This window comes from Chiloscyllium punctatum, chromosome 20, assembly GCF_047496795.1.
Source record: "Chiloscyllium punctatum isolate Juve2018m chromosome 20, sChiPun1.3, whole genome shotgun sequence".
In the NCBI taxonomy this organism is placed as follows: Eukaryota; Metazoa; Chordata; class Chondrichthyes; order Orectolobiformes; family Hemiscylliidae; genus Chiloscyllium; species Chiloscyllium punctatum.
The window spans coordinates 29583713-29606159 of NC_092758.1; the positions used below are offsets into that span (position 1 = coordinate 29583713).

Below are 22447 nucleotides of genomic sequence, written 5' to 3' on the forward strand. Positions count from 1 at the left end.
CTTTGTGCTCATTATCACTGGCTGAAAATAGATGCTTTGTTTGGATGTGTCCAAAATCGTGCCTGTATGTGATGCTTCCCTGGACACGAATCAAGTGATCACTAGGTACTGGAGAACGGGTATTAGGCCTCAAAGAGGGTATTTAGATGGGATGTTTCTAAAGATAGGTGAACTTTTTGGGCCGTTGGTTAAACTGTGATTAGGGTGAGCAAATGGTGTTGGATATGTGAGGAGTGATCTATGTGAAATGGCCAGAGCAACTTTGTGTCATTTCATTAATGCTTAAGGGCAACACTAAATTTCAACTATTTGTGCGGGTGTAGAGTTTCTCAAACATGCTGGGAATGCTAGGGTGCTTTATTTTCAGCAGATATCTGCTGAGCGGTGAGTTGTTCTGGGAAATGGTGTGTTGTAAAATAGGGATATAATTGGATGGAGGAGGTAATATAGCAGTAGGGCAGGTCGGTCATGAGCTGAATTTGATAAGATCTTATATGAAATTTGTCTAGCATGGCAAGATTCCCTTCAAAATATTTGATACAACTCACATTTAATCTCAAATATTAAGATTCAACCCATAGTCTTAAAATAGAATAACGTCAAATCTATTTGTATCGAGTTTAAAAATTAAGCTGTATTAATTTTTGTAAGCCATAATTATTAAGGGATATGGAGCAAGGGTGGGTAGTTAGAATCAAATCAATTATAATTTAATTGAATGGTGGAATAGGTTCAAGGAGCTAAACAATATAGTCTTGTTCCATTGTTCTTTTGTAATTTGTTAGAATATTCAAGAAAGCCAAAAACTACTTGGGTTAAACTGTCCTGGTTTATAATTTCAATTTTTCAAAAGCTTTGTCATTTCTCCCAGGTATGACTAACATCATATAATTTCATTCATCCAATTGATTCAGCTATGGTATATGTTATTATAATGTTAGCAAAGAAAGGGAATAGGAAAAATTGGACTTAATTATCTAAGAATGGTTAGTACTATTGTTGGAATTTATGCTGACATTCTTCTCTCATATACCTGGATTGCAAGTCCTGTCAAAATGTCCTACCTTGACCATATTTACATGTGTTGTTTATCTAACTTTCATTGACTTTATTCCCATGACTGCAAATGGCTTTTAAGTACAGTAAATGATTGCATACAGGAACTGATTTATTCTTGGAATTTGGTGTAAGGAAAGGAAGGAGTAATAATCTCTGCTAGTGTTTTTAGACCTGAATCAAATATTGGTAAGCTTAAAATTTTACATTTATTTCTAATCATTTTTGACTCAAACATTGTGTTTCGGAAGGTGGAATGTAAAGTAATAATAGATTTGGTTTTATCTTGACAAGAACAAACTGTGGAAATGCAAGAACAAACCATCACCATTCACACAGATTTTAGATTCATGTTATGTTTTGTACTTACAATATGTCAAAAAGTAATTTTGTTAATCCATGATCTTCAATTGAAAGATACTAACACGATTGCAATATTGTTCCTGATAGTTCTAAATAAGGTATCAAAACTAAAAGATAACCAAGTAGTATTTTCCATATATCTTTGAGTTTTATATTTACTCTCTTTTTATCTTCCCTTTCTTTCTATCCTTACTCAAATGTTTGAATACTGATGCACACTTCAAAACAACTGTAATAAGTATTGTGTAACCACAGAGAAAACTTGAGATCTGAACTCCAGTCACTCACTATCTTAGATTACAGCATTTAATTCAAGGTTTTAAATTCTGTAAAAGTTAACTGCTGTGAAGTTTGGGGTAAGTTGAAAATGTGCTGCAAGCTGACAGACTTAAGTTTGTTTTAAAGAAGAATTCAACAACAGCTTAGAGCAAAACACCCAAACTGGGAAGTGACTCAAATTCACTTAATCATGGCCATTCTCTTAATGCTGCTATGTTTTAAATCTTACTTCCTTACAGACGCCAATGCTTTCAGAATTATCCTTGCATCTCCATGAATTGAAGTTTAATCTCCTGGACGCTTCTGACTGAAACACAGGTGAAAAATCACTGTGACATTTATATTTTAAAAAATTAACATTTATATTGATTTTGGGGTGGTTTGTCTGAATTGAGAATATGAAGATGTTTTTGATGAAGCTTCTAGGAAAACAACTAAGCAGAATTGTCAAATCAACATTTCATGCCCTGTCTTTCACCAGAAATCCTTCTCATGAATAGGGTGTCTGAATTGTGGATTTGTTGGTCTCCAGGGATACTGTACCTGACTTTGCAAGACCTTTCAGCCTTTCTGATTTCAGTTACTATCACAAATTGCATTAGAAATGTAAATTTGTGGATTTAGGAAGCAAACAGGAAAGTGGAGTTCAGTCCACAGTCAGATAAACAATCAGCTTATCGAATGACAGAGCAGGCTTGATAAGTATATACCTGCTTCTAAATCCTACCTGTCTAAACAGTCAGCTATATATGCATAAGTTTTGCATTCAAAGGTTAAATCAATGAAGATATAAAATTCATATATATTACTCATATTATTGCATCTCACTTAAAACTACGGTCATTCTCATTTGAAACAGGTCCAGATTTGGGCAAACAGCACTGAAAGGGCCTTGTTACAATATTCCTGGTTTACTTTGATTTCTGGGTGGTGCTTTACTTTAATAAATAGAGGTTATAGTCATTGAAATCTTGAGTGCATAATGTAACTGCCAAAAGACATTAGAGTGCAGAAATTGCTGTCAATCAGTAAGTAGAATTCAAACCATCAGTATTTAACCAATAACTGAAATGTTACACAGTACCTGGTCTTTTGTCCCCACCCCCCAGAACCCCAAAGGGAACACTACCCCTGCTCATGACTCCACCCCCATTCCCCCCACCATCACACCCACTCCAGTTACAGGTTCCACCCCCACTCCCAGCTCTACACCCACACCAGATCCCAGCTCCCAGCCCTGCCGAGTTTTCACCATCCCCCCAGACCTCTCCCTCACTGAGGACGAACGATCAGTCCTCAGCAAAGGACTCACCTTCATCCCCCTCCGTCCACATATCAATGAATTTAATACACGCCGTGATGTCGAACAATTCTTCCGTCGCCTCTGCCTCCGAGCTTACTTTCACAATCAGGACTCCCGCCCACCTTCCGAGGACCCCTTCGCCCACCTGCAACACACTGCATCCACCTGGACACCCCGCTCTGGCCTATTACCTGCCCTCGACCTCTTCATTTCCAACTGCCGCCGGGACATTAACCGCCTCAAACTGTCGACCCCCCTCCCCCACTCCAACCTCTCACCCTCACAACGCGCAGCCCTCCAATCCCTCTGCTCCAATCCCAACCTCACCATCAAGCCAGCGGATAAAGGGGGTGCAGTGGTAGTCTGGCGCACTGACCTCTACACCGCTGAAGCCAAACGTCAACTCGAGGACACCTCTTCCTACTGCCCCCTCGACCATGACCCCACCCCCTATCACCAAACCATCATCTCCCAGACCATACAGAACCTCATCACCTCAGGAGATCTCCCATCCACAGCTTCCAACCTCATAGTGCGGGAACCCCGCACTGCCTGGTTCTACCTCCTTCCCAAGATCCACAAGCCTGACCACCCTGGCCAACCCATTGTCTCAGCATGTTCCTGCCCCACTGAACTCATCTCTACCTACCTCGACACTGTCCTATCCCCCCTAGTCCAGGAACTCCCCACATACGTTCGAGACACCACCCACGCCCTCCACCTCCTCCAAGACTTCCGTTTCCCTGGCCCCCAACGCCTCATCTTCACCATGGATATCCAATCCCTCTACACCTCCATCCACCACGACCAGGGCTTCCAAGCCCTCCGTTTTTTCCTCTCCAGACGTCCCCAACAGTACCCTTCCACTGACACTCTCATTCGTTTGGCTGAACTGGTCCTCACCCTTAACAATTTCTCCTTTGAATCCTCCCACTTCCTCCAAACCAAAGGGGTAGCCATGGGCACACGTATGGGCCCCAGCTATGCCTGTCTCTTTGTTGGCTACGTAGAGCAGTTGATCTTCCGTAATTACACCGGCACCACTCCCCACCTCTTCCTCCGCTACATTGATGACTGCATTGGCGCCACCTCGTGCTCCCGCGAGGAGGTTGAGCAATTCATCAACTTCACCAACACATTCCACCCTGACCTTAAATTTACCTGGACTATCTCTGACACCTCCCTCCCCTTCCTGGACCTCTCCATCTCCATTAATGACGACCAACTTGACACTGACATTTTTTACAAACCCACCGACTCCCACAGCTACCTGGATTACACCTCTTCCCACCCTATCTCTTGCAAAAATGCCATCCCGTATTCCCAATTCCTCCGCCTCCGCCAGATCTGTTCCCAGGAGGACCAGTTCCACCACAGAACACACCAGATGGCCTCCTTCTTTAGAGACCGCAAATTCCCTTCCCACGTTGTTAAAGATGCCCTCCGACGTATCTCGTCCACATCCCGCACCTCCGCCCTCAGACCCCACCCCTCCAACCGTAACAAGGACAGAACGCCCCTGGTGCTCACCTTCCACCCTACCAACCTTCGCATAAACCAAATCATCCGCCGACATTTCCGCCACCTCCAAACAGACCCCACTACCAGGGATATATTTCCCTCCCCACCCCTTTCCGCCTTCCGCAAAGACCGTTCCCTCCGTGACTACCTGGTCAGGTCCACGCCCCCAAACAACCCACCCTCCAATCCTGGCACTTTCCCCTGCCACCGCAGAAACTGTAAAACCTGCGCCCACACCTCCTCCCTCACCTCTATCCAAGGCCCTAAAGGAGCCTTCCACAGTCATCAAAGTTTTACTTGCACATCCACTAATATCATTTATTGTATCCGTTGCTCCCGATGCGGTCTCCTCTACATTGGGGAGACTGGGCGCCTCCTAGCAGAGCGCTTTAGGGAACATCTCCGGGACACCCGCACCAATCAACCAAACCGCCCCGTGGCCCAACATTTCAACTCCCCCTCCCACTCTGCCGAGGACATCGAGATTGTGGGCCTCCTTCACCGCCGCTCCCTCACCACCAGACGCCTCATCTTCCGTCTCGGAACACTTCAACCCCAGGGCATCAATGTAGACTTCAACTGATTCCTCATTTCCCCTTCCCCCATCTCACCCTAGTTCTAAACTTCCAGCTCAGTAACTGTCCCCTTGACTTGCCCGGACTTGTCCTACCTGCCTATCTTCTTCTCCACCTATCCACTCCACCCTCTCCTCCTTGACCTATCACCTTCATCCCCTCCCCCACTCACCCATTGTACTCTATGCTGCTTTCTCCCCACCCCCACCCTCCTCTAGCTTATCTCTCCACGCTTCAGGCTCACTGCCTTTATTCCTGATGAAGGGCTTTTGCCCGAAACGTCGATTTCGAAGCTATTTGGATGCTACCTGAACTGCTGTGCTCTTCCAGCACCACAAATCCAGAATCTGGTTTCCAGCATCTGCAGTCATTGTTTTTCCCTGGTCTTTTATGTCAGTTCAGTGAATAGAATCTCCTAAAGTAGGACCTATTTATATGGTAGTTTTCACAATTTCAAAATGCCCCAAATTATTTATAAATAATGAAATAATTTTGAAGTGTGTTCCACTGTTGTGTAGGTAAAGGAAGCAGCTGTTTTGCTTTGTACAGCAATCTATCATAATTAACAATTTTGATGGTGATGGATGACAAATGGCCATGGTTGCAAAACTGGGCCATGGGTTCCTGTACTTACGCCTGAAAGGACAGACATTCCATTATTTAGCCTCTCGTATATATCAAGCACCACGTCCTCAGTCAGCAACATTGTGCATGCCATCAAATTCAATGGTTCAGGACTCAGGCACATCTGTATAATTTTACATCTATCTAAAACATAATTACCAATCTGTTTCTGTTTTATTCATTCATGGATCATGTACATCACTCTTTGGGCCAGAATTTATTGCCCATCCCGAAGTAAACCTTGATCTCAGTGGCTTGCCAGATCATTTCAGAAGCCAATTAAGAGTCAATGACATTGCTGTAGGTCTGGAGTCACATGAAGGACTCCAGTGAACCAGATGGATTTTGATGACAATCAAAAGTGTTACCATCTTGGTATTAATAGCTGATTTTTATTAAACTCAAATTTCACCATCTACTATGGTGGGACTTAAACCCATGACCCCACAACTTCAGCCTGACAGTTCAAGATTACTGTTCCAGTGGAGTTGCCTTCCCCAACTGCTTCGACTGACAGTAATCCTTTCATATAAGCAGGTTTTCCACATTTCAAATTTCCACAGTTACACTGTAGGATTGACTCAGAAAAATCTGAAGTACTAATTATAGAGCTCAAATTATAAAACTATTCCAGAGGTCATCTTAGATGTTACACATTCCAGATGCAGCTTTTGGGAGACTTACAAGACCCAGGAGAATGAGCCCCCGGGAACCAAATTATATTTTTCTGTCTTGGTTTTAGTTATTGATAAAATAGTATTTATGTATTCATGTTTCCATGATAGTTATTTCAGCAACTGCACCAATGCATTCAGGAAATTATTGGTATTTGTTATCAAGTGTTGTAACATCAACTGTTTACAGGTCATATGCGCTGCTGTTATAGTTTCAGTAATTGATTGTTGAGCTGCTTGACATGGTTCAGTGGTCGCTCTGAATCCTCAAAGTCACGGGTTCAAACTTCACTTCAGAAACTACAGTATGTGATTTATGCTATTAGTTCAGTTTTCCTTGTGTTTGCTCTCGAGATTTACACAACGCCAGTAAGGCTAGTATTTATCACTCATTCCTAATTACACCAAACTGAATGGTTTGCTAAACCATTACAGGAGGCAATTAAGAGTAAACTACTTTGCAATGGGTCTGAACTCACATTATAGCAATACACGGCAAGGACAGAAAATCAAATATATATTTGCAACAATCCATCAGTAACTAAAACAAGATTTTTATTCTAGACTTATTTAATTCACTAAGTTTAAAGTTTGCAATGTCAATCAAGGTACTTGATCTCATTTCTCCAGATTACTAGTCCACACTCCTAGGTTACTCTCTGTGAACCCAAGCACTATGCCACTATTGCCTTGTACAGTGGCCTAAGGGTTGCTGCAATCCTGGGGAATGTATTTTGACTTCTTGGGTAAAAACAAAAGGTCCCATGACACATTCTGAGAAAGTCTGTGGGAGTTTTCCTGCTCTCCTGACCAATATTGATCCTGCAAGCAAAACTCTCAAAAATAGATGATTTGAGCAGTTATCTGATGCCTGTTTGAAGAATATTGCTGGGAGCAGGTCAGCTGCCACTTACCCTACATTCCAACAATCCAACATTTCAAAAGCACTTAATTAGTTGTTAAGCACTGTTGAATGTCAAAGATTGTGAAAAGTATTGAATAAACATATGTTATTTATTTTTAAGATTGCTGTCTCCTCACAACAAATGAATAAATTCACATGTACTGATATTACTAAAGTGTAAATGGGGATATTTGTGTGTATATGGATGTGTTCAGGGAGGGGCGGGAGGTGGTTTTGGGTTATCTGAGATGGATCTTTTTAAGTTGTATACATGTAAGGATTCAGAAGAATATGCATTAATTTTATTTTGTAACATCTTGCTAATACAGGTGAAGCTGAACGTTGAAGTGACAAGATGCAGTCAGGTGTGTTTATTGTTATTATAAATTTAACCTGCTCCTCTCACTATTATCTTGCTGTATTAATACATGTATATTCATTTGGTGTTGTTCTGTTTTTATAGTCCATGCACCAAATGTTTTCATTTTAACCAAAAGTGGGCCTGATACACTCAGGATAATCAATTCCATGTGCAAGTATTAAAGGAACATTCTGTGCATTGAACCTGAGTATGTGGGTGAGGACTTCAAATAATATTTTTCAACTGTATTACCAAAGAAGAAACACATTGCAGCTGGGGATTTTAATTGGGAAAATGAAGTTCCAGAACATATTAAGATCAAATACAAGGGGCTATTAGGTGTCTTAGTGAATAGAAAGGTGCATAAATCCCCAGGGCCTGTGGAGATGTAACCCATGCTGCTGTGACAGGCAAGGGAGGGGATTGTGGGGCCCTGATGGAGATATTTAACACTTCGTTGGCCACAGGTAAGGAACCAGATGACTTGAGGATACATTATGTGGTTTCTTTGTTCAAGAAGAGCAGCAGGAATAGGCCAGGCAATTACAGACCAGTTAGTCTGATGTCAGTGGTAAGGAATTGTTGAAACAAATTCTGAGGAACAGGATTAATCAATACTTGCAAAGGCAGGGAATGATCAGTGTTAGTCCGCACAGATTTGTTAGAGGGAGATCTTGTCTGACTAATTTAGTTGAGCTTTCCAAAATGGTAATTAAATATATTGATGAGGGTAATGCAGTGGATGTGATTTGCATGGATTTCAGTAAGGGATTTGACATGGACACACATGGAGCACTTATTCAAAAGGTAAGGAACCCATGGGATCCAAGGCAAGTTTGTAAAATGGATCCAAAATTGGCTTACAAATAAGAGGCAAATTGTGATGGTGGAGGGAAGTTTTTATAATTGGAAGACTGTGACCAGCAGTGCACCACAGAGTTCGGTGCTGGAATCCCCACTGTTTGTTATGTACATTAACAACTTGGATGTGAATGTAGAAGGTTTAATTTGTAAATTTGCTGACAACACAAAATTTGGGAAGCTGATGAGAATGAGGAGTATGGTTTCAGGCCACAGTGATCTGGATCAGCTGCTAAATTGGTCAGAGCAATGGCAGATGGAATTTAACTCTGATAAGAGGGAGGTGATGTATTTTGGGAGGTCGAATAAGAGAAGGTTACACAATGAATGGTAGGTGTCTAGGGATTACTGAGGAGCAAATGCATGTTGGTGTACAAGCCCATAGATCCTTGCTGGTGTCAGCACAAGTAGACAATTTGGGAAAGAAGGCATACGGGATACTTTCCTTCATTAGCCAGGGAATAGAAAATAGGAACAAGAAAGTCTTTACAACTTTACAACTGTTACACTTTTATAAAACCTTGGTTAGGCATACTGTGTGCAGTTCTGATCACCACAGTATTGGAAATTGCACTGGAGAGAGTGAAAGGAGATTCGCCAGGAAGTTGCCTGGAATGGAAAGTCTGAGTTATGAGGAGAGAGTGGTTAGGTTGGGTTTGTTTTCCCTGCAGCAGAGAAGGTGAGGGGGATCTGAGTGAAGTATACAAAATTATGAGAGACATAGACAGGGTAGATCATAAGAATATTTTCTCCCTGGCAAACGTGTCTAAGGCCAGTGGCATAAGTTTAAGGTGAGGACTAAAAGAGATCTGAGGACATTTTGTTTTGTTTGCCCAGGAAGTGTTGGAAATAACAAACTGCCTGGAAGTGTGGTGGAGGCAGGTATGTTCACAACATGTATGACGCATCTGGCTGAGCACTTAAGGCCAGGGCATAGTAAGCTATGGACCAAGTGCAAGTAAATAAGATTAATGTCGCTTGGTGTTTATTGGTCATCTTAGACATAGTGGACTGAACGGTCTGTTTCTATGTTCTGTGACTCTATTAATGACTCTATCCAGTCTAACCAGGAATCTTTAAAATGACTACAGGAAGGCAGCACCAATAAAGGTGTAATTCTTTACAAGATTACTTGCCCAGAAGTTAGAGTAGGCATTGTCATTCTCTGCTCATTCCTTTTCCAAGTTATGGCTTTCCCCACCTCATAGGACCTACCTAAATGCCACAGAAGCAATTGGTCCAACTGTTCCTTAAGTGGAATCAGGATTGGTGCCTGTAAATTACGAGCATTATGCAGATGAGGTTGGAATCTCTGTTTCAGTTGGGATTTGGGTCTCCAGCTGCTGTCCCATATTTTCTTTCCTTGCTAATAGATTTATTCCCAGGATGCAGCCTTACAGATCTCTAGCTCCTAACTATCACCCAAGTGTTCAATTTTTTATGCAAAAATGTCACTTGCTCTTCATGCACTGCATGGTACTGACCTAAAAATAAACAAAACTAATTTCTATCCCAGAAATTAATTTAATGATTTGATGACTAGAGAATCAACAGAGTACAAAGTATAAACTCTATGTTCTATACCATTAACAACATAGTACAAACTGTAATAGGTCACACTGTGTACAAATGTTACAGCTAATGTGGAATTCAAAGATACTCATAAACTGTATTGCATCTGTAGAAATTGAACCATAATTACAGATTCAATTTCTACAGATGCAATGCAGTTTAAAAATATCTTTGAATTCCACATTAGCTGTAACATTTGTACACAGTGTGACCTAACACAGTTTGTACTATGTTGTTAATGGTATAGAACATATCACAGGTTGTTAATGGTATAGGAAGAAGAGTTTATACGTTGTACTCTGTTGACTCTCTAGCCATCACTTTATTCTTTCTTATTCACCCTAGCTGATTTGTTCCTGCACAAGTGGACTTAAAAGTTCCTTCCAGGCTTAATTCTGACCATCCGGTTGAAGTGTAATTGCACTGACATTTGAGAACATTAATTTAACAAACACAAGAACGTGCAATGTCCCTTGAATTAAATAAATCAATCAGCAAAATTGGGATTATCTGCTTGATCATGATGGAACAGAGCTGACCGGGCCTCAAGGCATCTGGATAGCATGGTATAAAAACAAAGGAAAAACATATTCCCTTGAGAGTGAGGCTGGAGTCAGCAAGCATTGCAAGACTTACCTCTCGTCTTGCAAATTTTTATAGCCATCACCTTAGTCATGGTAGAAATACATATAACCTTTCTCTCCCTGTGGCAAGTACCTAAGTTATCCTTAAAGATTATTTTAAAAGATTTGAGCAAAGATTGATTAGATTGGTGTTGGTTTCTTTGGAAAGAGAAGACTGAGGACAGATTCAACAAAATATGCAGAACTATGACCAATCTAAATAAAGTGAAGAAGAAAGACCCATTTTTTGTGGTGCAGAAAATAATAGCAGGGGGCATAGATTTAAAGCTATTGATGGAAGCATTAAAAAGCAGTAAATATGATTTTTTTTTCAATCAGAAGCTATTGAAGATCAGGGATTCAATGCTTGAAATGATAGTAGAAGCAGAAACCCTTAATGCATTTTAAAGCAATATCTCTGATATATTCTTGAGATGCTTAACCTGAATTCTACCAATCAAGAATTGGAAGGTCAAACTAATTGATTGGCTCATTATTGGCTGGCATGTAAACAATAGGGCAATGGTCTCCTTTATAAGTCTTTCTATGATTTTATGTTTAACTTTTGTAGCAGCCATAATGGATTTAAGATATTCATTCAATACTGGTTTTCAAATTAGCCCTGAATTCATATTAGTACCAGCGGTTGTGCTCCGGAGAATCTGCATACAATGTAACAAGTCTTACTTCATATTTGAGCAAGTGCTATTGGAAAAACCTTTGAAAAGAAGGCTATTGAGAAATATATTGGTAGCTGACGGTTTGTTCAGTTTACCCAGTGAAGGCTTGTTCAGGTATGGTGTTCAAACCAATGTGCTCACTTCCATTTTTCATTTTCTCTTTATCTTGCAGTTTGGAATCCACGTTTTCCAGGAGGTAAACCCCAAAACAGTCTTGCAGCAAAAGGATTCCGTAGTGTCAGACCAAAATTCCTTACACCGAGCAGAAAATCACCAGTGCAGGTAAAGAGTAAAAATCTGCTTATCAACAGAAATGGTTTGTTATAGTAACCAGCCGACATCACTCGACATCCTAATCATTGGAAAAAGAATATTTCGCCCTAATTACCTAAGTGTCATTTTTGTTGAATTTCATAGAGAGTTTCCATTCACAATGCTGTCGCGGATTTTCTCAAACATGCATCATTAACTCTGTACCAGACCCCCACTTACCAATGTTAGCCTGATTCACCCACTCACTGTAGGTAGAAGTACTCACTACTGCCAGGATATCCTGATATTATCACCATATTTAACAGAATGGACTGTTGTACATCCAGGCAAGTGCTGGCAGTCTGGAGCTGCCCTGTATGTTTTGTGACATTTGTTCTGGATATGGCAGACAAAGGGAAACTGATGACTCACTTTAGGGACAGGGAACTGCAGTTCCTGGTGGATGAGGTGGTGCAGAATGGAGTCACCCTCTTTGCCAAGAACAAGCAGAGGTGACCACACACCAGACCCTGCCAGCCTGGTCCAAGATTGTCATCTGGGCAGTGTCGTCTCCACAGACTGAAGGAATTCTCAGCAGTATAAGGGGAGAATTATGAACTTCTCTGCTTCAACAGGGAAGTGCAGTCATCTTCTGTCTGCTACTTCATGCTGTACTATCACTGCTATTTTACAGACCTCCCATCAAGACCCACGGTCTAATACCCTGACTGTTGCAAGCAACATCTTCCCTCACTTTCTATCACTGACCCTAATCCCTCCAGACTCTTAATGTGGCTTCAATATCTCTTATTCACTCACTTGGGGCACCCTAGTACTTTCCCATGACTGCATCAGCACCGACATCCATGCTACCCACTTTCATCTCACCCAAACCCTCCCTTTGCCTCACTCCAGGAGAACACCGTCAACTATATGGCAGAAAGGGCTAAGGTGGTGGAGAATTCAACATTTGGTTCCTCATCCTTACAAGGGAAGATTCCTAACTATGATCACCCAAACATTGCACTGATTGTGCCCAGTGTCCCAGAACTTATGTTAGATGATGTCTTTGACTTATTGTGCTGCCCTTCCACCCTCCCTCCAACTGTAGGATCTCTCTCTTAACTTGAGTGAGTATTACTCTCCTTAGATTTTGAAACATGGCCATTCAGTTGAAGCATGTGTAATGCATTTGACATGTATGCAGTTGGTAAATGGTGGAGATATAAGAATGATGTACCAACGTGCCATGCAGCAACATGCCCACCTCCTTGACTGATGAGTCCTGACAACCATGATAAGCTGCTTGGCTTTGTATCTGTGGTGAAGGGTGAAGCAAGGCAGAATTTGGAGCTTTTAAACTTCTGTTGGTAATGGGAATTATTGGTCTCAACATTAAAAAAGTATTTGCTCAAAATTTTATTGATTTTTCCAACGTTTTCATCACAGCCCATGTTGCTCAGGTGCTGATAATTCCAGCCAAAATATTTGTTTATTTTACGGAGTATGATAGTATCACATTTACGTTACTTTATTAATAATACTATCATATTTACGTTACTTCATTAATAATACAATAATTATCCCTCTATGTTTTTTGCTTGTTCATTCACGAGTTGAGGGTGTCACTTACTTGGCCAGCATTTATTGTCCATCCCTAATTGCCCGGAGGGCAGTTAAAAGTCAACCACATTGTTATAAGACTGGAATCACATGTCGACCAGACCAGATAAGAATGGCAATTTCCTTCCCTAAAGGACATTAGTAAACCAGATGGGCTTTTCTGATCATTGACAATGGATTCATGGGACATCATTAATTCCAAAATTTATTGAATTTAAATTCCATAATCTGCTGTGCAAGATTCAACCCCATATCCTCAGAATATTACCTGGATCTCTGGATTCACAGTCCAGTGATAATACCACTAGGCCATTGCATCCCTGACTAAAGAAATTAAATAATTAATATCTAAAATAAATCAAAATTATTATCATAAATGGTGACTAGTCAAGTCATTTTAAAAACCTTTCAAGTTTGGGAAGGAAATCTGCTGCTTTTACCTTTTTGTGGCATATGTTATCCCAGATATGCAAAAATGTGCCTGGAAACTCAGTGAATTCAGTACCTGTTGGATTCAGGAATATGGCATATCATCACATTTCCCATGACAGTTAAGGGATGGGCAATAAATACCGTAATTTCTAATGACTCCAAATGAATTATAAAAGATGATAAAAGTATAGTCTCACAAATTACATTAGGATACCAGCACACGACTGATTCTTTTAATAGCAAGCTCAATTTTAGCGAAGAAATTAAGTCATTCAGTTCAATGGATCTGCTAAAATAACAACAACAGGTTTTTAAAAAGGCATGTTTTAGATTTCAGATAAATGCTTGTATACTGTGTGCTAAGTTGATGGTCACGATGCTTCAATTGGTCAACATCTTCACTATAGACCACACAGGTAGCACTCCTTTGCATCAATATCTTGGATTATGGAAACTTTAACAGAGAAAAATGCCACACCAAAGCTTGGGAAAAACAAGATCAAGCCAATAAATTAGAAATCAGACAAGGTGACCATAAAGTTGGCTGAAATAAAGGAAAAGGATGTAGCAAGGTGGAGAGAATTCTGGAGGAAATTCCAGGAAGTGGGATCTTGGGAAGGTGGGATGCACAAGTGACTACAGTCACAGAATCAAGAAATTCAGAGGGTTTGGTAGGATTTCCAGATATAGGAAGAGATATGAGCCTGTGCACACTGAAATAAAAAAGTTAAGTTTTACACTTTAAGAGCCAATGTAGTACAGCAAGTACAGTATTAATGGATGCAAATATTTTCTTTTTTATTCATTCATAGGATTTGGACATCACTGACTGGAACAGCATTTATTGCCCATTCATAGTTGCCATTGAGAACTGTGAATCTGAACATCTAAGAACACTTTAGCTCTTTTAGCATTTTGGTGGAAAAGGTGGCTGGATTAGAATCCAACACTAGTTTATGGGAAAAAGTGATATTTATTTAAAAGCAGGGGCCGGTGCCTGAGAAAAGGGATCTATTTAAAATGAGGTCTGGTAAAGGAAAATGGATGGTTCGGAATTTGGTGGGAATGGTTTCAAGGGATGAGGTTTTTGTAGCTCAAACTATCTAGAAAGAGCAAGGGACAACTGGGGGCAAAATATGGAGATTACAATTGAGGGGCAGAGAGGAGATTGACAGGGTATAGCTTATCAGAAAAAAAGAATACACAAAGAGGCAGATGAATGATAGTCTATTTTGTTTACAAAGAAATCCATGAGTATTGCATTGTTGGTCTAAGAGATTGGTAAGGAGGAAGCAGGGGACTGTTTTTAGGAGAGTGTGGATCATAGAGAAAAATTGCATTTTTACCCTCCAAGTTGATTTCTTTGCTATTTATTCATGGGATGTGCATATCACTAGTTAGATCAGAACTAATTGCCTAGAGGGCAGTTAAGAGTCAACCACATTGCTGTGGGTCTGGAGTCACATGTATGTTAGATCAGGTAAGGATGGCAGATTTCCTTCCCTAAAAGGCAGTAGTAAGCCAGCTAAGCTTTTCCAGAAAGTTGATTATTAAATTCTTAATTCCAGATTTTTTTATTGAATTCAAATTCCACCGTCTGCCATGGTGGGCCTCGAACCCAGGACCCCAGAACATTACCTGGATCCAGTGATTACACCACCAGGCCAACATCTTTCCAATTCTAAAATAGTCGATGATCTTGTATGAGTAGGTAAGGTAGTGGATGCAATAGCTGAAGGTTCTAGGGGGGGCTTGGCCCAGGACTGACACTATCTGCTGGAATTACACTGAATTGGGAAAACTCCACAAACCCTGTAAAGTCACTTGTGGGATCTGGATAAGGAAGTCTGAATCCTATTTGCCTGGGAAAAAAAGATTGTTGTGATTCACAAATAAGCAAAATCAAATTCAGCATAACCATTTGAGCTTAATACTGGATTAGTGGTGCTGGAAGAGCACAGCAGTTCAGGCAGCATTTGATTTCGCTGCTTGTTGGATGCTGCCTGAACTGCTGTGCTCTTCCAGCACCACTAATCCAGTATTTGGTTTTCAGCATCTGCAGTCATTGTTTTTACCCATTTGAGCTTAATGCTGAGTTCAAACTGATCCTACTTTGGCTGCTGAAAGGGCCTGAACTTACAATATGGGAACTCATGAATTAATGGAGTAGATGTACTCCTTCTTGAAGGATAATACAAATTGTTTAAGTGTCATAAACTGAAGATTTTTAAAAATTCACTGCTCTACAAAAATTAATAATAACAGTCTACAGCTATCAGTATGAGTTAAAAAAGATCTTCAGCTAGAATGCATTGACAAAGTAGCATCTGCAGTATGTTCGAAATAAAGCCTCATCTGGCCATACAGTTTCAATCGAGTTATTTGTTGACATTTCTCCAAGGGCTATTATTATAGCATTAAGATTGATTGGTTCAATTTCAAAAGCTACAATGAACTCATCATGGAGTTCGGAGTTCAGAGTTCAGAGTTTGGTCGACAGTTTATAAAGGCTATGAAAGGATTATTTTCTTTGGTGTGAAATCTGAACAGAAGTTTGCTCACATTTCAAATAGACTGCAAAGTTATGGGGTTGAAAATAATTGAATAGGTGTCACAAATATGATATTTTTCATTATTGATTATATATGACTGAGAGCTATCTTAGATTGTTTGAAGATTTTTTTAGATCCATGTGACCCCTGATGTCTGTCTGTGGTGAATACTTGGTGAGTAGTTATGCAGATGACATGAGGACTATAAGTGAACATGGAAGTGGTAGGAAAACTGGTGAGTTACTTGAAGCTTGTGAGGGGCATTAAGTGGGGATGGAGTTGAGAGGGTATAAAGGCTGAGAACAAGAGAGCCTAATAGCTTATAAACAACTGGCCAAAAATCCAGAGGAGCACAGCAAACCTGACTCTATTTAGACTATGGTATCACCCTATAATGAAAAATATATATGGAGTGGATCTTTTAACCTAAGCAACTGCAGTGAGTCAAGAAATCTAACTCCAACTCTAATCTTAATGTTTTCTGAGTTATATTAACTCTTGGATTCAAACGTCTACTGAATAAAACACTTGGCTTACATCTTTGTCAATTCCAGCCTTCAATCAACAATGGGATGGTGGAGATCAGAAAAAACAACCATAATGCAAGGTCAAAAGAGGCTTGCTTTTCAGCAATATCTCAATCCAACATCCCATGTGGTACTGAAACAGAAGATCTACCTTCTGCTTTTGGTCCTAATCTCAATGTGCCATGCAGTTCGGAAAGTGAAAGCCAACCTACTTCAGTCAGCCCATCATGCAAGGTCCTCCGTAACACAAACATAGACAACTCTGCCTCTTCAGCTGATCCTAGGCAACTAGGAGGCACCAAGACAGGTAAGCCTTCTAATGAACTGTTAATTAAGACAAGTTGGACTGGTGCCCCAGTGGTTCGTCTTCAGAATTCCTCATATGCTAACTTCCATATGCAATTATTTTATTTTATCATTTAATGGGATTTGGATTTCACTTGCAAAGCCACTATTTGTTGCATTCCCTTGAACTGTGGCCAGCTAGTCCACAATGGAGGATCATTAAGGATCAACCACATTGTTGATCACATTAACCTTACCTGACTAAATTAGGTTGGAAGATCTCTTTCCCTAAAGAGCATAAACTAGTGAGCTAGATGTGAAATCCGAGAAAGCAGTGAGTGACACCACAACTCACAAAAAAGATAAGAAATTAACACATAATTCCAGGTTCCTCTAACTATTCCAACATGGTACTTGTAAATGCCTGATAATAGATTACAAGGGAAATGGAAAACGTAATACTTAACTAACAACCAATGAAAGGCTTTTTAATTTGATTTCTCCTTAAATCTTTAAAGATTTTCTTGTGGTGCTACAATGATTAATCGTCATTGTGACTGAAAGTGAGAGGAATCAAAGGAAGTAAATAATGATTTACTTCAGAGGAATTTGTTTTGACACTCAGGCCACATTTGTAACCATTAGCTGACTCAAACATGCGTGCTAATTGCTATATGCTCTTTATTTGTCTTATAAGCAAATAATTATAATTTCTAGCTACCACTGGCATATTTCATTCTAGAAGGACTGCAGATCACAGAGATCGATTCACTTGATATCGATGTAGATTCAGTCTACAAAGACAACCTGCGAACAGTTAGTGAAAAGATGAACATCAGGTCATCTTCTAATGCTCTGTTGACTTCAGAGAAGAAAAGATCACCACCTTTAATTGCAAAAAAAGTAAGAATTATGTATATTTGGTAAAATTAATATTTTTGAAATAATGTGATGTATGCCTAGGTATTGATGTTCAGCTGTGTTGTCAACCTTTTGATTCGAACTTAAACATATGAGAGTTCTCCAAACACTCTTTACATAACACCTTGGAATACCTTATATTGATTTCCCTGACAGATGGTGAAAGGGATGCATGGCAGTCAGTGCAGCTAGCCGCTAACTGACTTGGTCACACTTTTTCACCGCTTTCATTGATGAAACCTACAGAAGTGGGAGTGATAAATAGGAAGAAAAACATAAATGGCTGAAGAAGGGCCACCGGAACCATAACATTAAATCTGTTTTCTCTCTACAGATGCTGCCAGAACCATTTAGTTTTTACCACAAGTTCTGTTTTTGTTTCTGATTTCCAGCATCCACAATTCTTTTGTTTTTGTTTTCTTTCTGGTAAATAGGAACCTAGGAATAGGAATATAGGCCTTTCAACCTCAGAACTCTTCTGCCCTTCATGGTTATGCTGTATCTCAAACCTATTTACCCACATTTGTTCATACCTCTTGATATTTTGAAATGAACAAAAATCCATCACTCAAACTGGAAAATGTCAATTCACCCACAGCATTTTCTCGGGTGGCTATTTAAGTATCCATGGTTTTTTGTATGCAAAGATCTCTTTCAATTCCACTCCTACCTAGCCTGGCTATGAGTTTAAGATTATTTCCCACCTTTTGAGGACTTCCCTGACACCACTCCCTTCCCCATTTTACTTTCCAAGGGAAGTAGGTTTTTTTTTACTTTTTCTATCCTATAAAGTCCCTGGTTAGATAAATCCACAGCATCCTAAGTTCAAGATCTGACCTGTGGAACAATGGCTAAAATTGAACTCAGCCACTTCTGATAAAGACTGACCAAGACTCAATACTTTGTTCACTCTCAGGCTGTTTTCTTCTTCATATTATAGCACCGAGATGCCCATCAGCTGCTTAAATCACTAATGTTCATTTGTAAATTACAAAAAGGACCTTTTTCCTCCCTCCTTTCTTCCCTCCTACCCTTCCACCCCCATTCTCCCTTCTTCCCATATTGCACATTTCAATATCTTGTTCTTTATTTAACTTGCAAATATTGGATCTAACTTAGAAGTTAATTATCTAAGTTCTTCGTTTGTTTTGTGACACAATTCTGCACAAACTAACGATGGCTGCCTTTTTAACAAAGTTATAATTACGCTTGGGAAAGTGATTCATATAGTCTAATAATCCAAAGGCATTTTTTTCTAATCTAGCACAACTTCAGCCTCATTACTTTATGACAAAATTATTGGTGGGAAAATAATAATTCCAGGTTTCAGTTCACAGTGATAGACTGTGTAAAACCACTAGAGGGAAGTAAAGCATCAATTTACCTCAACAGTGCTTAGAGAATCAAATGGTTTGTGTTTACGGAATGCCTTTTAGTTAATTGGGATATCTCAAAACACTTTGAAGCTAATGTATTGCTCTGAATTGTAAACACATTTCATCAAAGATGGCGGTGATGAAGTAGCAGTGTTCACTCATCCATTGCTTTCTTCCGTCCATTTCTCTACTTAATTTTTTCTTGATGTAGAGTAGCCGGTATTGGACTGAGGTGGACAAAGTCAAAAATCACACAACACCAGGTTGTAATCCAACAGGTTAATGTGGAAGCACTAGCTTTCGGTGCACTGCTGACAACCACCTGATGAAGGAGCAGTGCTCCGAAAGCTAGTGCTTCCAAATAAACCTGTTGGACTATAACCTGGTGTTGTGTGATTTTTTTCTTTCTTCTTTCCTTCCAATTTTCTTCTCTCTACTGTTCTCTCTTACCTTTTGCCCTTGGGGGGCTTGACTGCAGCAGAACCAGTGGCATCAGTGACAGAAGCAAGTATGGGCCCAGCAGTGAGAGACGGTGCTGAAGTGTGGCAACTTCAATGCTGGTGAGCTCAGCGCAGGACTTGAAGTAGTGACAGTGGCAGTGACATTGGTATCGACTGCAGCTCTTATGTCAGCGCTGGCTACACTCTTGCATTTGTTCAGGAAGCTTGTGAATTCTGATACTTCAATTGATTCCAAGATGGTGTCGGCAAGTGATGGTGCTGTAGCATGGTACCTTCGACATTGGTGGTCTGTCACAGGTGGCAGTGGTGAGGCCAGCTCTAGACTCCTGACAGCAGCAGCAGTGATCTGACACTTTCTTCTCCTTTTCTTTCTGTTCCCTTAATTTCAGTTCTTGTTTTTAATTCTAACTATCATATTCTAAGATGGAGCTGGAGAGTGGTAACTCTGTACACCTTTCATTGTACTCCTGTATATTTGTACTTAGTACACATGATAATAAAATTTAATCAAATCTAATCTAGTCATAGCCAAATGTAATTTCTGAAGATTATACCAGAAGGCAATCCTGCTGCATGAAATTAGAGCTGAATTTCTACTTTTTGTACACTTAGCTAGTATATTCTTAACATATGCAGTACTATCCATGAGCCAGCTGTCGCAAACTGCAAATACATTGTGACTCTAAACTGGGGTTGCTAATTCTCCTAGATTGGATGGGTGCTTCATGGAATGGATATGTCTTGTATCCTGGGAGACCTCCATGCTTTATATTTTCTGTCCACTGGATGATCTCTGCTTCTGTAACATGTAACTACAGGGAAATGGCTGGCTCATGGTGATGTCATTCCGACCCAAGAAATCCTTTGACACCTACCCACCCCGCAAAAAGGCAGAGAAAGGGGAAATCGAGTTGAGGATGTGAACTTGGGCAAAGGTGGATGATTGGGCATCAGGAGACTGGGTCAGAAGATAAAGAAGGTGGGGAGAAGACAAAGGGGGCTTTTAGGGCTTGAGTAATGGGGCAGAGAGACAAGCAAACAAAGTTGGGAAAAAGAACAATGTTGAGCAAGGAGCAGCAACAGAGGAATGAGTGAAACAAAGGGACTTTACCAGGGAAAAATAGTTAAAAATGAACTCTTTCCAATGGTGAGTGACAGGGGTGGCACTAAGAGGAAAAGGAGCAGAAAAGTTTTTACACCGTGGGTTAGAAAGTTTTTGATTCTGTCGTCACAGCTGAATATGGAGTGGTGGACTGGAATAAAAACTAAGGCTAAAAAGAACAAGTATTTGAAAAAAAGGAACTTAAAAAGGTATGAAGTCAAGTGGAGCTACAGGAGAGAGTTCCGATTACTCAAAGGTTTCATGCTCTGTTATAATTTTCATTATTTTATGAAAGCTTGCATTTTTTAAATTTTGAGCCCAGGAGACAAACTCTGAGCTGTGATTAAGACAGTAAGAATAGAAAGGTTTTCTCTCATCATTGAGCCTGTTTGTTTTTGTATGATTTGGTTCATGTCTGTTTGTGTGGTAAGTCAAAAACTGCTCTGCGGAAGTCTTTTGGCACTGTGCGTAGCATCCCTGAATCCTTCCCAGTGAGACCAGGGAACAAACCCCATGCTGGTGGGACCAATCTAATCCACACCAGTTAACCAGTCAATTGATGTAACTGACTTCCTGATTTAGAGCCATAGAGTTATAAAGATGTACAGCATGGAAACAGACCCTTCGGTCCACTCATCCATGTCGAACAGATATCCCAACCCAATCTAGTCCCACCTGCCAGCACCCAGCCCAAACCCTTCCTATTCATATGCCTTTTAGATGTTGCATTTGTACTAGCCTCCACCACTTCCTCTGGCAGCTCATTCCAAACATGCACCACCCTCTGCGTGAAAAAGTTGCCCCTAAGGTCCCTTTTTTGTGTCTTTCCCCTCTCACCCTAAATCTACGCCCTTTAGTTCTTGACTCCCCAATCCCGGGGAAAAGACTTTGTCTATTTATCTTATCCACACTCTTCATGATTTTATAAACCTCTATGAGGACACCCCTCAGCCTTTGATGCTCCAGGGAAAACAGCCCCAGCCTATTCAGCTTCTCCCTATAGCTCAAATCTTCCAACCCTGGCAACATCCTTGTAAATCTTTTCTGAACCCTTTCAAGTTTCACAACATCTTTCCGATAGGAAGGAGACCAGAATTGCATGAAATGTTACTAATGGCCTAACCAACATACTGTACAGCCGCAACATGACCTCCCAACTCTTGTACTCAATGCTCTGACCAATAAAGGAAAGCATACCAAATGCTTCTTCACTATCCTATCTACCTGCAACTCCACTTTCAAGAAGCTATGAACCTGTACTCCAAGGTCTCTTTGTTTAGCAACACTCCCTAGGACCTTAACAAGAAGTGTATAAGTCCTGCTAAGATTTGTTTTCCCAAAATGCAGCACCTCGCATTTACCTAGATTAAACTCCATCTGCCATTCCTCAGCCCATTGGCCCATCTGATCAAGATCCTGTTGTAATCTGAGGTAACCTTCTTCGCTGTGCATTACCCCTCCAATTTTGGTATCACCTGCAAACGTACTAACTATACCTGTTATGCTCAAATCCAAATCAT

At 40.4% G+C, this 22447-nt stretch overlaps 1 protein-coding gene across 1 annotated transcript in view; it reads left to right on the forward strand.

Moving 5' to 3' along the window:
• LOC140491993 (uncharacterized) overlaps positions 1-22447 on the forward strand; it is a 118806-nt gene that overhangs the window by 20235 nt on the left and 76124 nt on the right. The window contains exons 2-6 of the mRNA XM_072590569.1: positions 1938-2016; positions 7629-7664; positions 11569-11678; positions 16810-17089; positions 17810-17970. Of these exons, the coding sequence (XP_072446670.1) occupies positions 7655-7664; positions 11569-11678; positions 16810-17089; positions 17810-17970 (561 nt within the window). The 5' untranslated portion in view covers positions 1938-2016; positions 7629-7654. The remainder of the gene's footprint in view (positions 1-1937; positions 2017-7628; positions 7665-11568; positions 11679-16809; positions 17090-17809; positions 17971-22447) is intronic.